At 46.1% G+C, this 18,843-nt stretch overlaps 1 protein-coding gene across 1 annotated transcript in view; it reads left to right on the forward strand.

Moving 5' to 3' along the window:
* Positions 1 to 18,843, forward strand: part of pstpip2 (proline-serine-threonine phosphatase interacting protein 2) — a 122,612-nt gene that overhangs the window by 45,378 nt on the left and 58,391 nt on the right. Inside the window, exon 2 of the mRNA XM_078222896.1 lies at positions 7,910 to 8,010. Coding sequence (XP_078079022.1) covers positions 7,910 to 8,010 — 101 coding nt within the window. The remainder of the gene's footprint in view (positions 1 to 7,909; positions 8,011 to 18,843) is intronic.

Raw genomic sequence — 18,843 nt, forward strand, 5'->3', positions numbered from 1 at the left:
TAAGAAAGCCCACCAACGCCTCTACTTTCTCAGAAGACTAAGGAAATTTAGTATGTCAGCTACTACTCTCACCAATTTGTACAGATGCACCATAGAAAGCATTCTTTCTGGTTGTATCACAGCTTGGTATGGCTCCTGCTCTGTCCAAGACTGCAAGAAACTGCAAAAGGTTGTGAATGTAGCCCAATCCCTCACGCAAACCAGCCTCTCATCCATTGACTCTGTCTACATTTCCCGCTGCTTCGGAAAAGCAGCCAGCATTATCAAAGACTCCACGCACCCTGGACATTCTCTCTTCCACCTTCTTCCGTCGGGAAAAGGATACAAAAGTCTGAGGTCACGTACCAACCGACTCAAGAACAGCTTCTTCCCTGCTGCCAGAAGATTTTTGAATGGACCTACCTTGCATTAAGTTGATCTTTCTCTACACCTTAGCTATGACTGTAAGACTACATTCTGCATCCCCTCCTTTCCTTCTCTATGTATGGTATGCTTTGTATAGCGCACAAGAAACAATACTTTTTACTGTATGCTAATACATGTGACAATAATAAATCAAATCAAATCACTTACATGCGCTAGAAGCCACATATATTCTCACACAGCGCCCTGTCCATTGCAGACAGAAGGAGCATGTCTACACATTGTGCCTTTTTCTGCTAAATAAAAGCTTGGGGGACAGCCAATCTCTGGTTCAATGTCTTGACCAATCAGAGTCGACCTGCCTAGTTTGAATTTAAACACTATATTTGCAGTTAACTCCTCCTTGGTGCATTCACCATGGCAATGCCTCTACCAATCAGAGATCGCCTGCCAATCATCAATGCTGTCTTCTCATGCAGTATAAATTTTTGTTCTCTTTACAATTGGTATTCTTGCAAATCTGACCTGATGAGTACAAGCCAAAAAGCTTTGACAGCATGTCTCTTTTTTGCAGCAATGAGGATTAAAGGGATACATGATACAAACTTGACTAAGGGGTAGAAGGTAGAAAGTATTGGTGAATGGTTGTTGTTCTGGCTTTGTGAAGATATGCAATCAGTCACTTGGTAGCACAGAACCTGAATATTGCTGAAAAGAGAGACACGTTACTGAAGTTTCTTATCTTGCACTCATTAGGACAATTGCAAAATTTCAAATAATCACAACATTTTATACTCGAGGAGAAAGCAAGTTACCTCTGATTGGCCAAGGTGTTGCCATGGAGAAAGCAATGGGGAACTCTAGGCTTCCCAAGCTCCCAGGTGATTCAGAAATGGCCCAAGGCTTGAACATATTCCTTTTATTTGCAGAGAATGGGTCGCTACGTATGAATGTGTGTTGCTCCAGGCAGTCGTAACTGAGCCACATTGTGAGCTTGACTGATTATCATAAATGGTTTGTGTAGCTATTGGCGCACTCAGGATTATTCAGCAAGTGCTGCCCATCTGCGGAGTCACATCTAACAGGAAACATTTGGCTTTGTGTTTTGCAAGTACAGGTTTGGTTGAGTACAGTCTGTACTCTGCCTGTTGCAAACAGCCAAAGGAACATGCTGTTTGTTTCAATCAACCAATCGCTAGGACGTACCTGGCAGGTCACGGCACTAAATTTCATACATGATGTTACTCAATTGGATGGTGGGCAAAACATCTTTTTGGACTGATGGCAGCATCCTGGTAGTGGAAACTACCCCTCATGTAGTCACAGCGTAGTAGCAGTATGAAATGGCTTGCTCAACAACTTTCTGAGATACTTTGCCTTTCCAGGGTACTTTGAGGTAGACCGAGTACTTTTCAGATCTGAAAGTGGCAACCTTTAGCCCAAAACTGGTGAGAAACAGCAAAACCTACAGCCCTGATGGTATTCAAACTGATCCCTTCAAAGCTGCTGAGTTTTTCTCACATCAGGACTCCATGCACTCATCCTACAGATGTAGGAGGATAAAGAACTCCCAGAATTCAGGAATGCGACACCTGTAACTGTCTTCAAGAGGGGAGATAAATCATGTTGTGGAAGCTATCACGGGGCTGGAACTCTCCGGTTGTTCACTCTGGTGGGACTTTCTAATCCTGGCGATGGTGCATCCCTGCTGTGGGTTTCCCGGCAGCGTGGGTTGGATTCAATGGGAAATTCCATTGACACTGGCAGGACCAGAAGATCCCACTGCCAGTGACTGGTGCACTACCTCCCACTGTGAGAAACACGCTGCGGGAAGGCTAGAGAATCTCACCCAGGGTTTCCCTCTTGTTCATAGCAGGGAAAATCCTGACACCCATTCTCCGGAATCACTTATTTCTAGTGGCTGAGGCAATCCTCCCAGAGAAGGGCTAGAAATCGGGGCAGGCAAGGCTGGCAGAACGGCATTCTCCATTGGCCTCGGGCGGCATTCTACGAGCCTTGGGCGGGTGAGGTGGTAAAATTCCAGCAAGTGTGGCTTTAGACCATCCATCCAGAGGAACCTCCAACATGGTTTTTATCGCCAGGCATAGCTAAGAAAACTGCTGAGCACAATGCCAGAAACTCTTCATTGCATTAATCAACCTGACCAAAGCAATTGACTCAGTAATTCACAAAACTCAGCATCGTGCTCCAGACATTTGGATGTCCAAGAAACTTCCTCACAGTCCCGCAATTGCTTCATGATAATGTGACTGCAGTTGTCTTGAGTGGGCGATCTGAAACAAACACATTCAAAATCTAGACTGGGGTCAAGCAAGGCTGTGTGATAGCAACCATACTATTTTTTTTATTTAATCCAATTCAATCCAATCAAATCCAATTCAGAGTCTCAACAAGTGCGACATTTCCAATCCAAGCTGACAAGACAGGGCTCTCACCTCCTGTCTATACACTGTGTGGTAGCCCCCATATTATTTACGCTGTGTGGTAGCCCCCATATTATTTACACTGTGTGGTAGCCCCCATATTATTTACATCGTGTGGTAGCCCCCATATTATTTACACTGTGTGGTAGCCCCCATACTATTTACACTGTGTGATAGCCCCCATACTATTTACACTGTGTGATAGCCCCCATACTATTTACACTGTGTGATAGCCCCCATACTATTTACAATCTACCTGACAGACTATTTGCTTCACCTAAGGTCATCTTCCCTCTGGTATCATTATTAAATACTGCCGATGTGGGAAACTCTTTAACCTCAGTCACCTCCTTGTCAAAACTAGACTGACCACCATAAACATACATGACCTGCAGTTTGCAGATGTCTGCAATGTCATTGTCCACTTTGCACCAGGTTGACAAATCGTTCTTGATCTCTTCAGCTGCACCAGCTCAGCCTTCTACAAACTATGGCAATCAGTGTTTGACCACAAAGATTTCCACTAGTCAATGAAAGTCCTTGAGTACAGAGCAGTTGTGGTCACTACACTCCCGTACTGCACTGAGGACTGGACTGTGTATCAGTGAAACAGAAGAGCATGAGAGAAATTCTATCAGCAACATCTCCATCCGATCCTCCAGATTCATTGGAGGACCATCAAACAAACACTAGGTTGGGTGGCACGGTGGCACAGTGGTTAGCACTGCTGCCTCACAGCATCAGAGACACAGGTTCAATTCCTGGCTTGGGTGATTGTCTATGTGAAGTTTGCACATTCTCCCCTTGTCTGCGTGGGTTTCCTCCGGGTGCTCCGGTTTCCTCCCACAGTCCGAAAGATGTGCTTGTTGGGTGCATTGGCCATGCTAAATTCTCCCTCAGTGTACCCAAACAGGTGCCGGAGTGTGACGACTAGGGGATTTTCACAGTAACTTCATTGCAGTGTTAATGTAAGCCAGCTTATGACACTAATAAATAAGCTAGTGTCCTTCTAGAAGCCAACTCAACAGACAGTCAGGTAAAACTCCTGGAAAATCAACTTCAATGTGTCTGAATGGTCCAAAGCATCACCTCACTAGATCATGTTCTCTCAATTCTCATGGTCAACGTTCGAGAGGAGGCAGAGAGGCAGGAGAGAAGGAAAGAAAAGAAAGCAAGTTAGTGGGGGGGGGGGTTAAACCCAATCAGTGGGGGTAACGTCCCACTGCGGCATATTACAACCAATCCGTGTAAGGAACTGACAATCTCACAGCCCTGCCTCTGAGGGGAGTTCTAAAAGTTGTGAAAGTTGGAGGCATTGAAAAAGGAAGAAAGCAAAGAAGTGATACCAGCACGTAACGTTGAAGACGGAATAAAGTTTTGTATGATTGTACCACAACTCCGGCTCAAATCTCGTGAATATAGCGTTACCTTTGGTTATAATAGAAACTATAATTTCAGTCAAAACTGCTGTTAACCACTGTCTGTCTGTATTCACCGTTCTGCTTTGTTTGAGTCACTATTGCACAAGCCACATGTTGGCAAATAAAGGTGTTACTTTGCAAAAAGAGTTTTTAACCTAGCGTTGCCCAATGGTCAACACGCTATTTTGATCTGATTAATCCTGGTATTGTGATTGGATGAGCTGCAATGTATTGTAGAACCTTTTTTGTTTGGTATTTGTTCTATCTTGCCTAGCGAAAGAAGGGAAATCCTGAAAAAAGATTGAACACAAATACAGTTACTGTGTGTCTGCACCGCCTGACAAAGGGTTAGCGGGAATGGCAGAAGTAGCCTTTGCAGAGATATGATCTTGGTAAATGGCAGAAAAGGCCAAGTTGCCTGCGCCAGTTCCTGTTTCTCTACATTTTTCTGTTCTCACTCGTTAAAACATGAATAGCAATGACAACTCGCCAACAGAACTTTTTATTAACTGTAACGTCTTCCTCTCTTTTCCTGGGGTTTTGCACTGATTTTTCTTGAATATAAGGCAGCTGATTCTGAGGTGGGGATTTGTGTTTGGTGATTGACGGAGAGTGCTCCTTCTGATAATGGACAGGAGATATGGAATCCCTACAGTGCTGAAGGAGGCCATTTGGCCCATCAAGCTTGCACCGACTCTCCAACAGAGTATCTTACCCCGGCTCCAGCCCCATAACCCCACATATTTACCCCGCTAATTCCCCTAACCTATACATCTTGGGACAATAAGGGGCAATTTAGCATTGCCAATCCACCTAACCCGCACATCTTTGGACTTTGGGAAGAAACCTGAGGAAACCCATGCAGACACTGGGAGAACGGCACAGTGGTTAGCATTGTTGCCTCACAGCATCAGGGACCTGGTTTCAATTCCTGCCTCGGGTGACTGTCTGTGTGGAGTTTGCACATTCTCCTCGTGTCTGCGTGGGTTTCCTCCAGGTGCTCTTGTTTCCTCCAACAGTCCAAAGATGTGCGGGTGAGGTTGATGGGTCATGGTAAATTGCCCCATAGTGTCAGGGGGAATAGCAGGGTAAATACGTGGGACAAGGGGATAGGGCATGGGTGGGATTGTGGTCAGTGCAGACTTGATGGGCCAAATGGCCTCTTTCTGCACCAAGTGATTCTATGAACATGCAAACTTGCCACAGACAGTCATCCAAGGCCGGAATTGAACCCGGGTCCCTGGCACTGTGAGGCAGCAGTGCTAACCACTGTGCCACCCTTACAATGAGAAGAGTCAATAAGTGATGGCTCCAATAAGAACTGAAGTAAATTGGTGTCCCAGAGGAGCCATGGCAGGGATATCAGGAGCCTGAGCTAAGAGTGAAATGTGAATATCCACTGAGGCCCACCTGGCTGACACAGCCTGCTGCCTTCATGACGTGAGGCAACGTGTTTGACCTGTGACAGAAAATGCCACAGCAGTGTTTTTTCTGCACCCTCACCCCTTCTTGAAAGTTCTGCTTGGCATTATTATGCCCGTGTCAAAACCTATCCATGCCTGGGTGATCGGCCAGGCAACAATAAGCCTTTTCTAGCCAGACCAATCCATCAGCGATAATACAGTGGAGCCCTGTTTTAACGCGATGGTTGGGGTCCATAAAATGTTATCGGGGTCGCGCTAATTCGCTAAACCGGAAATAGCAAAAAAAAGGGTCCATCGCGCGACCGTGTCATATCCGATTTCGCGCTAAATCGGGGCACGTAAAATCGGGGTTCCACTGTATTGACCGATTAGATAACTTCAGTGAGCAGTGACCGTGAAACTACCATCGATTATTGCAAAGACCCATCTGGTTCACCAATGGGAAGGAAATCATAGAATCATAGAACCCTACAGTACAGAAAGAGGCCCTTCGGCCCATCGAGTCTGCACCGACCACAATCCCACCCAGGCCCTACCCCCCATATCCCTACATATTTTACCCACTAATCCCTCTAACCTATGCATCTCAGGACACTAAGGAGCAATTTTAGCATGGCCAATTAACCTAACCCGCACATCTTTGGACCGTGGGAGGAAACCGGAGCACCCGGAGGAAACCCACGCAGACACGAGGAGAATGTGCAAACTCCACACAGACAGTGACCCAAGCCGGGAATCGAACCCAGGTCCCTGGAGCTGTGAAGCAGCAGTGCTAACCACTGTGCTACCGTGCCGCCATCTGCCGAAATTTGCCATCCTTACCTGGTCTGGCCTACATGTGGATCCAGATTCCCAGCAATGTGGTTTACTCTTAATTGCCACTGAGCTCAAGGGCAATTGGGGATAGGATGGGCAACAAATGCTGCCAGCAATGAATAAAAATTAACCATGTGGCTTGTCATAGGAGTTGTTTATCACTAAAACTTGGTTCATATATTTACTGATCTGTGTATATAGAAAAATTGTATAAAAGATATAAGAAAGCTTGAGCCAATAAGCCTGCTGCTTCTGTAGGACCCCGCTCCTTTATTATCAACTCTACTGTAAGAACTTTGGCTCACCAGCTAGGTAGGAAACACAGAACGTTTATTTACAACATTCTATCTTCAGAGTCTTGCAGCCTCATGGTTGCCGGTCAGTGTCCAGGATCGACCTGAGGCAAGGTGTGGGACTATGAACCTATCCGCCAATTACTCCTTTAAAGGGGCTAAATACCACATCTAACCGGGTCCCTGGCGCATGGTGGCACAGTGGTTTGCACTGCTGCCTCACAGCAATTGGATTCAATTCCAGCCTTGGGTGACTCTGTGGAGTTCGTACATTTTCCCCGTGTCTGTGTGTTTCCTCCAGGTGCTCCTGTTTCCTCCCACACTCCAAAGATTGGCCATGGTAAATTGCTCCTTAGTGCCCCAGGAAGTGTAGGTTAGATGGATTAGCCATGGTAAATGTGTGGTGTTAGGGGAACGTGGTGAGGGCAAGGGCGTGGGTAAGATACTCTGTCAGAGAGTCAGTGCAGACTCGATGGGCTGAATGGCCTCCTTCAGCACTGTAGGGATTCTATAACCCTGCATTTAATCTGAGTGAAAGCTAAGGAAGGAGATTTATCGAATGTTCATCAGCCACACTGCTGTTAATCAATGCTGGCTTGCTATGCCAGACAGCCTTCTGCCCTTTCCCAGCAGTGCTGATCTAGTTATCATCTATCTCTAGCAACACCTCCATGAATCGTTAGCCAAATATTTATTCAGTCCTAAGAATATGTTTCTCTCACAATAGATTTGGCACAGTAAGAAGTCCAGGTTAAAGTCCAACAGGTTTATTTGGAATCACAAAACAATGAAATCACAAAATAAACCTGTTGGACTTTAACCTTGGGTTGTGAGACGTCTTACTGTGCCCACCCCAGTCCAATGCCGGCATCTCCACATGATAGATTTGATAGTGGGGGAAACCTGTCAGTGCAGAACTCTTCACTTCCTGACATGGGGCACCATCTGTTCTGTAACCATTGGTGTGTGACAGTCCCAAGCCTGTCGCACAGAGGGAGAGCTAGTTTGCGGGGGACGGGAAATCATTTCAGCGCTTCCAATTCTTTTGATTTTCCAAGATGCTGTCCGTTGTAAATGTGAATTGTTCATTTTCAATCATGTTTTTCTCTTCCAACTTATTGGCATTTGCATTTTCTTCCTACTTCCAGAGTACGGACATAACCAGTGCCATTGGCTATGATAATCTGATCCAGCACATGAACGATGGGCGGAAAACATGCAAAGAGTTGGAAGATTTTATCAAACAGAGGTACGGGACTTTTCTTGTGATTTGCAGCTTTCCTTGAGTTCTACAGCTGGGTCAGGGGTCTTCACTGAGACTCTATGGTGTGGCGGTGTTGGAGGGGGGGCGCTGGGCAGAATTTGGATCCACCCTGTGCTGTGGAAGTGGCTGCTCACAGATTTACTGACCTGTTTCCCTGATCGAACCCCACCCACCACCATCTTGAAGTGACGGAGGCGCCCATCTGACTCAGCCGGAATACGCTCATGAACACATGCAATTCAGAGTACCATGGTACCAATATGACCCTGCAATGGCAGGCAGTCTGCAAAGCAAAATCTGGCAGGGGAAATAAGCCCACTCTCTCGGCACTGAGTGTAAACCAGGATAGGTTTTGTGATAAGTCACTGGAATGGGACTTGCCCCGAGGATGGAAGGGTCAGGGATTCGAGTTTTGCAACTCTGAGGCACAACCTCAGAGTGAAGGGACGCTCCTTTAAAACTGAGATGAGGAGATTTTTCTTCAGCCAGAGAGTGGTGAATCTGTGGAACTCATGGCCACAGAGGACTGTGGAGGCCAGGTCATTGAGTGTCTTTAAGACAGGGATAGATAGGTTCTAGATCAATAAGGAGATCAACGGTTACGGAGAGAAGGCAGGAGAATGGAGAGGAGAATCATATCAGTCATGATTGAATGGCGGAGCAGACTCGATGGGCCAAATGGCCTAATTCTGCTCCTATACCTTATGGTCTTACTGAGCTGATGCTGAAGTCTCGGGAACTATTTTCACTTCAGGATAGAAGGCATTGAGAATGTTTCCAGAGGTTTTAAAAATATGAAGGGTCTTTTCTCATTCTTTCCTGGCATGTGGGATTCACTGGCCAGTTTAGCATCTGATGTCTATCCCTAATTGCCCTTGAACTGAGTGGCTTGTTAGGCCATTTCAGAGGGCAGTTAAGAGTCAACCACATTCAATCCTAAGCAAGGGCTGGCACAGTGGTTCGCCATGGTAAATGCGTGAAGTTACGGGGATAGGGTGGGGGGATGGGCCTGGGTAAGATGCTCTGTCTGAGAATCAGTGCAGACTCGATGGGCCAAGTGGCCCCTTCTGCACTGTAGGGATTCTATGGAAGCTGGGGCTGTCATCATTTCTTCTTTTGAACACAAGAAAAATGTAATTGTGCATGTTAGGTGGATTGGCCATTCTAAATTGCCCCTTAGTATCCCAAGATGTATAGGTTAGTTGGATTATCCATGTTAAATGTGTGGGATTACAGGGTGGGAGAGGGGGCCTGGGTGCGACACTTTCTTAGAGAGTTGGTGCAGACTTGATGGGCTGAATGGCCTCTTCTGAGCTGTAGGGATTCTGTGATTCTGGAAATCTGCCATCCTTACCTGGTCTGGAGTTACACATAGACCAGACCAGGTAAGGATAAAGAACAAAGAACAGTACAGCACAGGAAACAGGCCCTTCGGCCCCCCAAGCCTGTGCCGCTCCTTGGTCCAACTAGACCAATCGTTTGTATCCCTCCATTCCCAGGCTGCTCATGTGACTATCCAGGTAAGTCTTAAATGATGTCAGCGTGTCTGCCTCCACCACCCTACTTGGCAGCGCATTCCAGGCCCCCACCACCCTCTGTGTAAAAAACATCCCTCTCATATCTGAGTTATACTTCGCCCCTCTCACCTTGAGCCCGCGACCCCGCGTGATCGATACTTCTGATCTGGGAAAAAGCTTCCCACCGTTCACCCTATCTATCCCCTTCATAATCTTGTACACCTCCATTAGATCGCCCCTCATTCTCCGTCTTTCCAGGGAGAACAAGCCCAGTTTACCCAATCTCTCCTCATAGCTAAGGCCCTCCATACCAGGCAACATCCTGGTAAACCTCCTCTGCACTCTCTCTAACGCCTCCACATCCTTCTGGTAGTGTGGTGACCAGAACTGGACGCAGTACTCCAAATGTGGCCTAACCAGCGTTCTATACAGCTGCATCATCAGACTCCAGCTTTTATACTCTATAACCCGTCCTATAAAGGCAAGCATACCATATGCCTTCTTCACCACCTTCTCCACCTGTGCTGCCACCTTCAAGGATTTGTGGACTTGCACACCTAGGTCCCTCTGTGTTTCTATACTCTTGATGGCTCTGCCATTTATTGTATAACTCCCCCCTACATTATTTCTTCCAAAATGTATCACTTCGCATTTATCTGGATTAAATTCCATCTGCCACCTCTCCGCCCAATTTCCCAGCCTATCTATATCCTGCTGGATGGCAGATTTCCTTCCCTAAAGGACATCTGTGAATAAAAGAGGTTTTTATGGTAATATCACAATTTTATGACATGGTCACCATTACTGGGACGGGTGTTTTTATATTTCAGATTTATTCATTGCTTTTTGATCAGTAAGGGAATCAAGGGTTACGGGGAAAGGGCAGAAAAGTGGATATGTTGGGTTAGCCATGATCCTGCTGAATGGCCTACTTCTGTTCCTATTTCTTATGGTCTTACGATTTCAAATTGACCAACTGCAATAGTGGGATTTGATCCCATGTCCCCAGGGCATTGGCCTTGGCCTCCAGATATCTAATGACATTACCGCAACACCCTGCCTTGATGGATTACATAAGAGAAAACTATTCACTTGGCAGGGGAGCCAGTACTGAGGCATCATTAATTTAAAATCTTCACTGAGCGTGAGGATAGAAATTGAGGAAACCTCTTTATGCGAAGATTTTTCGGAGTGTGGAAAGCTTTGTCACTGCGCATCAAAAATGCTTCATTGAGAAGCACTTCAGGATGTCCCTAGGTAACTAACGGCCCTCAGGTAGGGAGAGATGTTGGGGGGTGTACATTCTGTTGTCGAACAGAGGAGCAAATAAATATTTGAAGCTGAAGAAATTGTCGGGTTAGAGAAAGCAGTGCAGTGAGCTGGTCTAGAAATACTCATGGGAAGACCCAACTGAGGCTCAGAGAGCTCAAGGGCCCCTTCCCTTCTATAGATGATTCCATGGTGGACTAGATCACAGTTCAGTTCTTAGCTAATGTCCACAAACAGCACTTTTGTTGTGTGTTGACCTTCTGCTTGATGCCTGGTCGCTACTGAGCCATTTGGTCTCAGACGCAGCAGCAATAGCATCATAGAATCCCGACAGTACAGAAGGAGGCCATTTGGCCCAAGTCTATACCAACTACAATCCACCAGCCTCTATTCCCTTAACCCTCATTTACCTTGCTAACCCCCCTGCGCTAGGGTCAATTTATCACAGCCAATGCACCTAACCCACACATCTTTGGACTGTGGGAGGAAACCAGAGCACTCGGAGGAAACCCACGCAGGAACAGGGAGAAAGTTGCAGACCCCACACAGACAGTGACCGAGGCCGGAATTGAACCCGGGTCCCTGGCGCTGTGAAGCAGCTGTGCTAACCAGCAGCAGTGCTATCCACTGTGCCACCCGTGACAATAGGGACACGGCAGTTAGCCTCAGCATCCTTTTGGCCAGAAGAGAGTGTGTACAGCCGGCAGAAGGTGGGGTCAGGCACAATTACCTCATGATGAAATATTTTGCTGTCTCGATGTTCATCCGTGCAGAACGGCACATGGATGTGGCGTTAACAGAGTTGCGGATAATACCGTCAACGTCTCACTGCCCACAGGAAGTGAGGAAAGATAAACTGTATAACCCCAGACGCAGCATCTTCTGATGAATGAACATTACTCAACAGGAAACAGGTTTATGTTCTATGGATGTGGCAGAGCTGACTGCCAATGGCTATTTCAGGAGCTGTGTCTCTACAAAAGCTGAAATAAGGACATGGAACACTGGAAATACTAAGGTGGTCAGTCAGCATCTGTGGAGAGGAAGCAGCATTAACATTTCAGGACGCTGACCTTTTATGAGAAAAGGTTAGAGATGCAGCAAGTTTTGATCAAGTACAGAGACAAGAAAAGAGGGAAGTGGGCAAGAACAAACAGGAAGACAGAGAGTAGCGGTGGAAAGGTGTTTTTCAGCATGGAGATCTGTAGCTAGTGGTGTTCTGCAGGGATCAGTGCTGGGACCTCTGTTGTTTGTAGTATATATAAATGATCTGGAGTAAAATGTGGGTGGTCTGATTAGTAAGTTTGCGGATGACACGAAGATTAGTGGAGTTGCTGATAGTGCCGAGGATTGTCAGAGAATACAACAGGATATAGATAGATTGGAGACATGGGCACAGAAATGGCAGATGGAGTTTAATCCGGACAAATGTGAGGTGATGCATTTTGGAGGATCAAATTTAAGTGTGAATTATACTGTAAATGGCAGAACCCTTAGGAACATTAACATACAGAGTGACCTGGACGTGCAGATCCACAGTTCCCTAAAAGTGGCAACACGGGTGGCCAAGGTGATTAAGAAGGCATATGGCATGCTTGCCTTCAACAGCCGACTTAAATAACCAAGCTATTTAAACCTTGGTTAGGCCATATTTGGAGTATTGTGTGCAGTTCTGGTCACCACACTACCAGAAGGACGTGGAAGCTTTGGAGAGCACGCAAAGAAGGTTCACCAGGATGTTGTCTGGCCTGGAGGGTTTTGGCTATGAGGAGAGGTTGAATAAACTAGGATTGTTTTCACTGGAAAGATGAAGCTGAGGAGAAACCTGATAGAGGTCTGCAAACTTATGAGAGGCATAGACAGGATGGATAGTCAGAGGCTTTTTCCCAGGGTGGAAGTGTCAATTACAAGGGGGCATAGGTTGAAGGTGAGAGGGGGAAAGTTTAAAGGAGATGTGTAGGGGAAGTTTTTCACACAGAGTGGAATGCGCTGCCAGGGGAAGTGGTGGAAGCAGGCACATTAGCAACATTTAAGAGGCAGCTGGATGGGTAATGAATAGGGGGGGAATAGAGGGATATGGACCGAGCAAGGGCAGAAGGGTTTTTTTAGTTTAGTTAAGGCACCATGATTGACATGGGCTTGGAGGGCCGAAGGACCTGTTCCTGTGCTGTACTTTGTTCTTTGTTCTTTCTTTGAATGAAGACAGATGTGATGAAATGAGAAAATGGCTGATGGTGCGAGGCATTACCCACCTCCTTTTCCATTTAACCTCTCCTACCTTCTGTCTGATGACAAATCTTCCCACTTATACTTTCCTCCTCGTCTCCCCCCGCCTCTCATTTGGCTCTTCTTAACCTTTTCCAATTCCAATGACAGGCCATTGACCTGAAATGTTAATTCTGTTTTGTTGTCTGCTGATACTGCCAGACCTGCTGAGTCTTTCCCAGCACTTTCTGTTTTTGTTCCAGGTTTCCAGAGTCTGCAGTATTTTGCTTTTGTACGGGAGCTGTCCTGATCTGTCGACAGGGCTTCTTTCAATAAGGAAGCACCTTGTCTTCCTGCAGATTTGGTTTGTTTCATCAGAGAAAAGTCGAAGATCACGTACCCGACCAACCAGCAGTTTCTACAGATGTTGAAACAGAAGGGGCAATTTTCCAGCCCCATATGCCCAAATCCACCTCCCCCTCCACATGCAAAGTTATTAGATTCACGCCCAGCCCGGGTGTTAACTGATTACAATATAATTAAATATATTTACATATTTAAAATTGGCTTAACACCGTATCTTTCGGGAACGTCAGATGTCCTGTTTCCCCCCCTCCCACTGCTGGCATGCCTTGGCGCCGGCAGCAATCACTACTGGTCTCCAAAGACAGAGACCAGACGTGAAGACCATGCCAGGGGTTCGGAGGTCAGTGCACCCCTCTGTGGTCAGGGACATGGTTGGGCAGTCCCCTGACACTGACTCAAGGACAGCTTCTTCCCTGCTGCCATCAGACTTGTGAATGGGCCTACCTTATATTAAGTTGATCTTTCTCTACACCCTAGCTATGACTGTAACACTACATTCTGCACCCTCTCCATACTTCTCCCCTATGTACTCTATGAACGGCATGCTTTGTCTGTATAGTGCGCAAGAAACAATACGCTTCACTGTATCCCAATACATGTGTCAATAATAAATAAAATAAGAGATAGTCGTATCCAAAATCAGAAGTACAGACAGAAACAAAATACTTTGGCTTAACTGTTTTGTTTAAAGCGTTCAGATTTTAAAAGAAAAGTCTGAAGATGATTTGTCTTCTTGGTGGATTTTCTACTTTGCTTCTGATCAGTCGACTTAAACATGTTGCCATGGTATAGAGCTTAAAGAAAACCCATCTAAACCCACCAATCCATTGTCGGTGTACAGTAGTTATCCAGGTCGGTTGTTCTCACTGTAGCTGAGGGGCCCCATGTTGATCCACACCACTTTCATTTTCTTGTTCTGGCATTGCTGGTAAAACAAGAAAGACCTGCATTTATATAGTGCCTTTTGCATCAGCAGCATATCTCAGTGCCTTTTGCAGCCAATGAAGTACTGTGAAAGTGCAGTCACTGTTGGAATTAGGAAACAGCAACCACTTTGCGCACAGCAAACTCCCATAAACAGCAATGTGGTCATGGACAGATGATCTGTTTTGTGTGATGTTGATTGAGGGAGGGATATTGATGAAGACACTGGGGATAACTCACCTGCGCTCAATCATGCGACAGATTCTTTTATATCTTCCTGAGAGTGCAGCTAGGACCTCAACTTAACATCTCATCTAAAAGACGGCACCACTGACAGTGCTGTACCCCTTCAGTACTGCTACCAACTGAGCCATATTGATGGTTTTCATACCAGCAAAGGATCTGTTTGTCCATTAAAGTTGTATTTACCCCCTAGTCCAGTGCCTGCACCACCTCTGACTGGAAGTATTCTGGGTAGGTAGTGCTCTTCAGTTAACCCTACCACTCTGGGCAGAATTTTCCAAAAGAAAACACAGTGTCATCTTGGGCGGGAAACCTGGTGTGATTCCCATTGGCTTGGGTGGCGCGATCCCAATCAGGATCTTTCAATATTTTGTCATTTTTTTGCAGGGGGACATGTTTCATCAGTAGAGGGGCAGGGCCGAAAGACCCTGGCCAGTCCGGCTCCTCCGAGGTATCGAGGTGCCTGTTTAAAGGGGGCCCTGATCCCAAATTAATGTTAAAGACACCCCTTCCCCCACCCTCTGCTATGGGGTCACTTATTGGCCCCCTCCTCTTCAGGTCTTGCCTCCTGGCAGTGCCAACCCGACAGTGCCAGGGTACTGCCTAGCCATGTCCCTGACCACCTGAGGGCTCGGGCCCCTGGCATCGCGCCTGGTCTCTGTTTTTGGAGATCAGTAGTGATTCCCGCCGGATTTGGGCATATTGGGCTGGAAGATTGCCCCTTCTGTTTCAACGTCTGTAGAAACTGCTGGTTGTCCTTAAATGATTTTGTGATTCATGTTGTTTCCAGAGGCGGGAGGAAAGGTTTTTGAAACTGTACAAGAAAAACATGTATGGGCTCTAATGTTTTATATATAGGAGCTTAGAATTCAAAAGTAAAGAGGTAATCCTAAACCTATTCAAACCATTGACGAGGCTACAATTACAAAGGTGTGAACAGGCAGACTTAGGACACAGTAGGTTCCTGAAAACTGCATTGTTAGTTGAAATGTTGTAAGTCAGAATCAATTTCCCCAAAGGAATAATGTTATTAATGGATTGATTCCCGAACCAAGGCCTGAAATCACTCATGGGCCACCCAGTGGTGTTAGATGCTCTCAACTCTTTCTCCGTCAAGTCACTGAGGCCTGCTCACCTTAGCAGAAGTTCTTCGGTTAGTGTGGGGGAAATAATGAAGCCATCAATCGCTGCCAGTTGCCTGCTTAGCCTTGCGAGTCTGAATGCATATTAGGCGATGCACTGAGTGCTGTCGCGACCATTGTGCCAAGATAAAACCAAACATTGGCTTGCGGGTGGATTAACAGAGTAAAACACTCAATTTCCAACCAAATAAAGACAGGACAGTGGCTGAGTGGCATTGTCCAGTCAGACAGCGGGTCAGTCAGTATGAGACGTCAATGCTTACATGTGAACGTGCTGTTGTAGCGTCACAAGGTCAAAACTGACATTGTAAAGTTGAAACAGGGTGTCAATTTCTAAATGACCCAAGTGCCGTTCGTCATAACTCAAACAGTGTAAAGTCACTGTACAGTCTTGGCTGCTTTACTTCAGGAAGGACTCCTGATTGATGCCTGGCCGCAATGTGGGTGCAAAAGGAATTCCGCAAGGTCAGATATCAGACAAAGATTAAAGCTCTGCTTCCAGTTTAGACAGAACATGACTCAGTTGTTACATATTCGTGTGACTGGAACATGCCTGACGTCTGAGCCACCTTAGCTCAAAAATGAGCTGTTTTGAAACACAAAGATGTGAAGTCTGGGATGACGAAGCAGTATCAGCAAACTTCCTGGTTTCTGGCCATTTCAACTAGGTATAATTTCATTGTACCCAGTGCCTAGATGGAGAAAATAAAGTATCTGCCAAAATTGATCCGTTGTAATCGTGGGCATGTCATCACATCCACTCTCTCTTCGAAGTCACACATACATGGGAAGGCGATGGCCTAGTGGTGTTATCACTAGACTATTAATCCAGAAACTCAGTTAATGTTCTGGGACCTGGGTTCGAATCCCACCATGGCAGGTGCTGGAATTTGAATTCAATAAAAAAACAAATCTGGAATTAAGAATCTACTGATGACCATGAAACCATTGTCAATTGTCGGAAAAACCCATCTGGTCATTAAGGTGAGAGGGGAGAGACACAAAAGTGTCCAGAGGGGACAATTTTTTCACACAGAGGGTGGTGAGTGTCTGGAACAAGCTGCCAGAGGTAGTAGTAGCTTTTGAAAAGCATTTAGACAGTTACATGGGTACGATGGGTATAGAGGGATATGGGCCAAATGCGGGCAATTGGGATTAGCTTAGGGGTTTAAAAAAAAGGGCAGCATGGACAAGTTGGGCCGAAGGGCCTGTTTCCATGCTGTAAACCTCTATGACCTCTATGGTCACTAATGTCCCTTAGGGAAGGAAATCTGCCATACTTGGTCTGGCCTACATGTGACTCCAGAGCCACAGCAATGTGGTTGACTCTCAACTGCCCTCCAAGAGCAACTAGGGATGGGCAATAAATGCTGGTCAGCCAGCAATGCCCATGTCCTTTGGATGAATAAAAAAAACAAGCTGATTTAGCTAGCCCTACATTAGGATCCTAGCCAGCATCACCATAGCAACATCAACATCAATCTGAGCATCAAGATGAGGGGCTCACCACCACTTTCCCAGAGCAATTTGGGTTGAGAAATTGATACACTCTTCCCCAGCAAAGCTCACATCATAGGAACAGCTTAAAAGCTTGGCACACAGTCAGTAACTTCCCAACCTTTTGTTTCTGGGTTTTCTGAATTCCAGCTACTCCTGAGATCAAACTGGAAGTGATATTTGTGGATCTGTTGCCCTCTTAACTCCCTCCTCACAAACACTGTGACACTGGTAAAACCGGGTTCATGAGGAATAGTGGGAAAGTGCAGTTAGAAGTCATAAATAAGTGAAACTAAATCTGCAGTAAATGCAGAAGTGGAATGAGATTGCTCCATTTTCCCGTTCCTCCTGCAGGATCATGATTACATTGCGGTCACTGGCTGACCAAGATGCTGAAACACTTTGAACAGGAATCACAGAGTAACTTTCTGACTGTTGTCTGGGTGAGGAGGGGTGGGGCGGGGCTTGAGGGGGGGGGGGGGAGATTCGGGGGTGGTTATTAGGTGGGATGGGTATTAGCAGGAAGTCTAGCCACTGAAATGAGATTGGGTCGACTAGGCCTGTATTCACTGGGGCTTTGATTTGATTTGATTTATTATTGTCACATGTACTAATAAACAGTGAAAAATATTGTTTCTTGTGCGCTCATAGAGAAGGAAACGAGAGAGTGCAGAATATAGTGTTACAGTCATAGCTAGGGTGCAGAGCAAGATGCAAGGTAGATCCATTCAAAAGTCTGACAGCAGCAGGGAAGAAGCTGTTCTTGAGTCGGTTGGTATGTGACCTCAGACTTTTGTATCTTTTTCCCGACAGAAGAAGGTGGAAGAGAGAATGTCCGGGGTGCGTGGGGTCCTTAATTATGCTGGCTGCTCTGCCGAGGCAGTGGGAAGTGTAGACAGAGTCAATGGATGGGAGGCTGGCTTAGAAGGAGAGGAGATCTCATTGAAATGTATAAAATCCTGACAGCACTGGACAGATTGGTGCAGGGATGATGTTTCCTCTGGCTGGGGGAGGACCTATAACAAAGGGTCACAATCTTATTGTCCAAGGTAGGGGAGAGTGGTGAACCTGTAGAATTTTCTACCACAGAAAGCTGTGGAGGCCAAATCGCTAAATATGTTTAAGAAGGAAATAGATTTCTAGACAGGAAAGGCATCGAGGGGTATGGGGAGAGAGTGGGAGTATGGTGCTGAGATAGAGAATCAGCCATGATCACATTGAAGGGCTGAATGGCCTACTCTTGCTCCTATTTTCTATGTTTTTGTGAATTGCATGGCAGCTTCGGGGAATCGCACAGGCAGGGGAATAGAATGCACCAGCATGGATGTTTAAGCTGTACAGGGCATTGGTGAGAGCAATCTGGAGGACTGTGCACAGTTTTGATCTCATTTAAGAAAGGATATAAATGAGTTGAAAGCTGTGCAGAGAAGGTTCATTTTACTGATACCTGGGAGGGGGATATCTGATAAGGAAAGGTTGGACAGGCTGGACCTGTTTCCATTGGAGTTTGGAAGAATGAGCGGTGATTTTAGTCATAGACGTCATAGAGGTTTACAACATGGAAACAGGCCCTTCGGCTCACCGTGTCTATGCTGCCCTTTTTTTTAAAACCCCTAAGCTAATCCCAATTGCCCACATTTGGCCCATATCCCTCT

The sequence above is a fragment of the Mustelus asterias genome, chromosome 1 (genome assembly GCF_964213995.1).
Source record: "Mustelus asterias chromosome 1, sMusAst1.hap1.1, whole genome shotgun sequence".
Classification (NCBI taxonomy): Eukaryota; Metazoa; Chordata; class Chondrichthyes; order Carcharhiniformes; family Triakidae; genus Mustelus; species Mustelus asterias.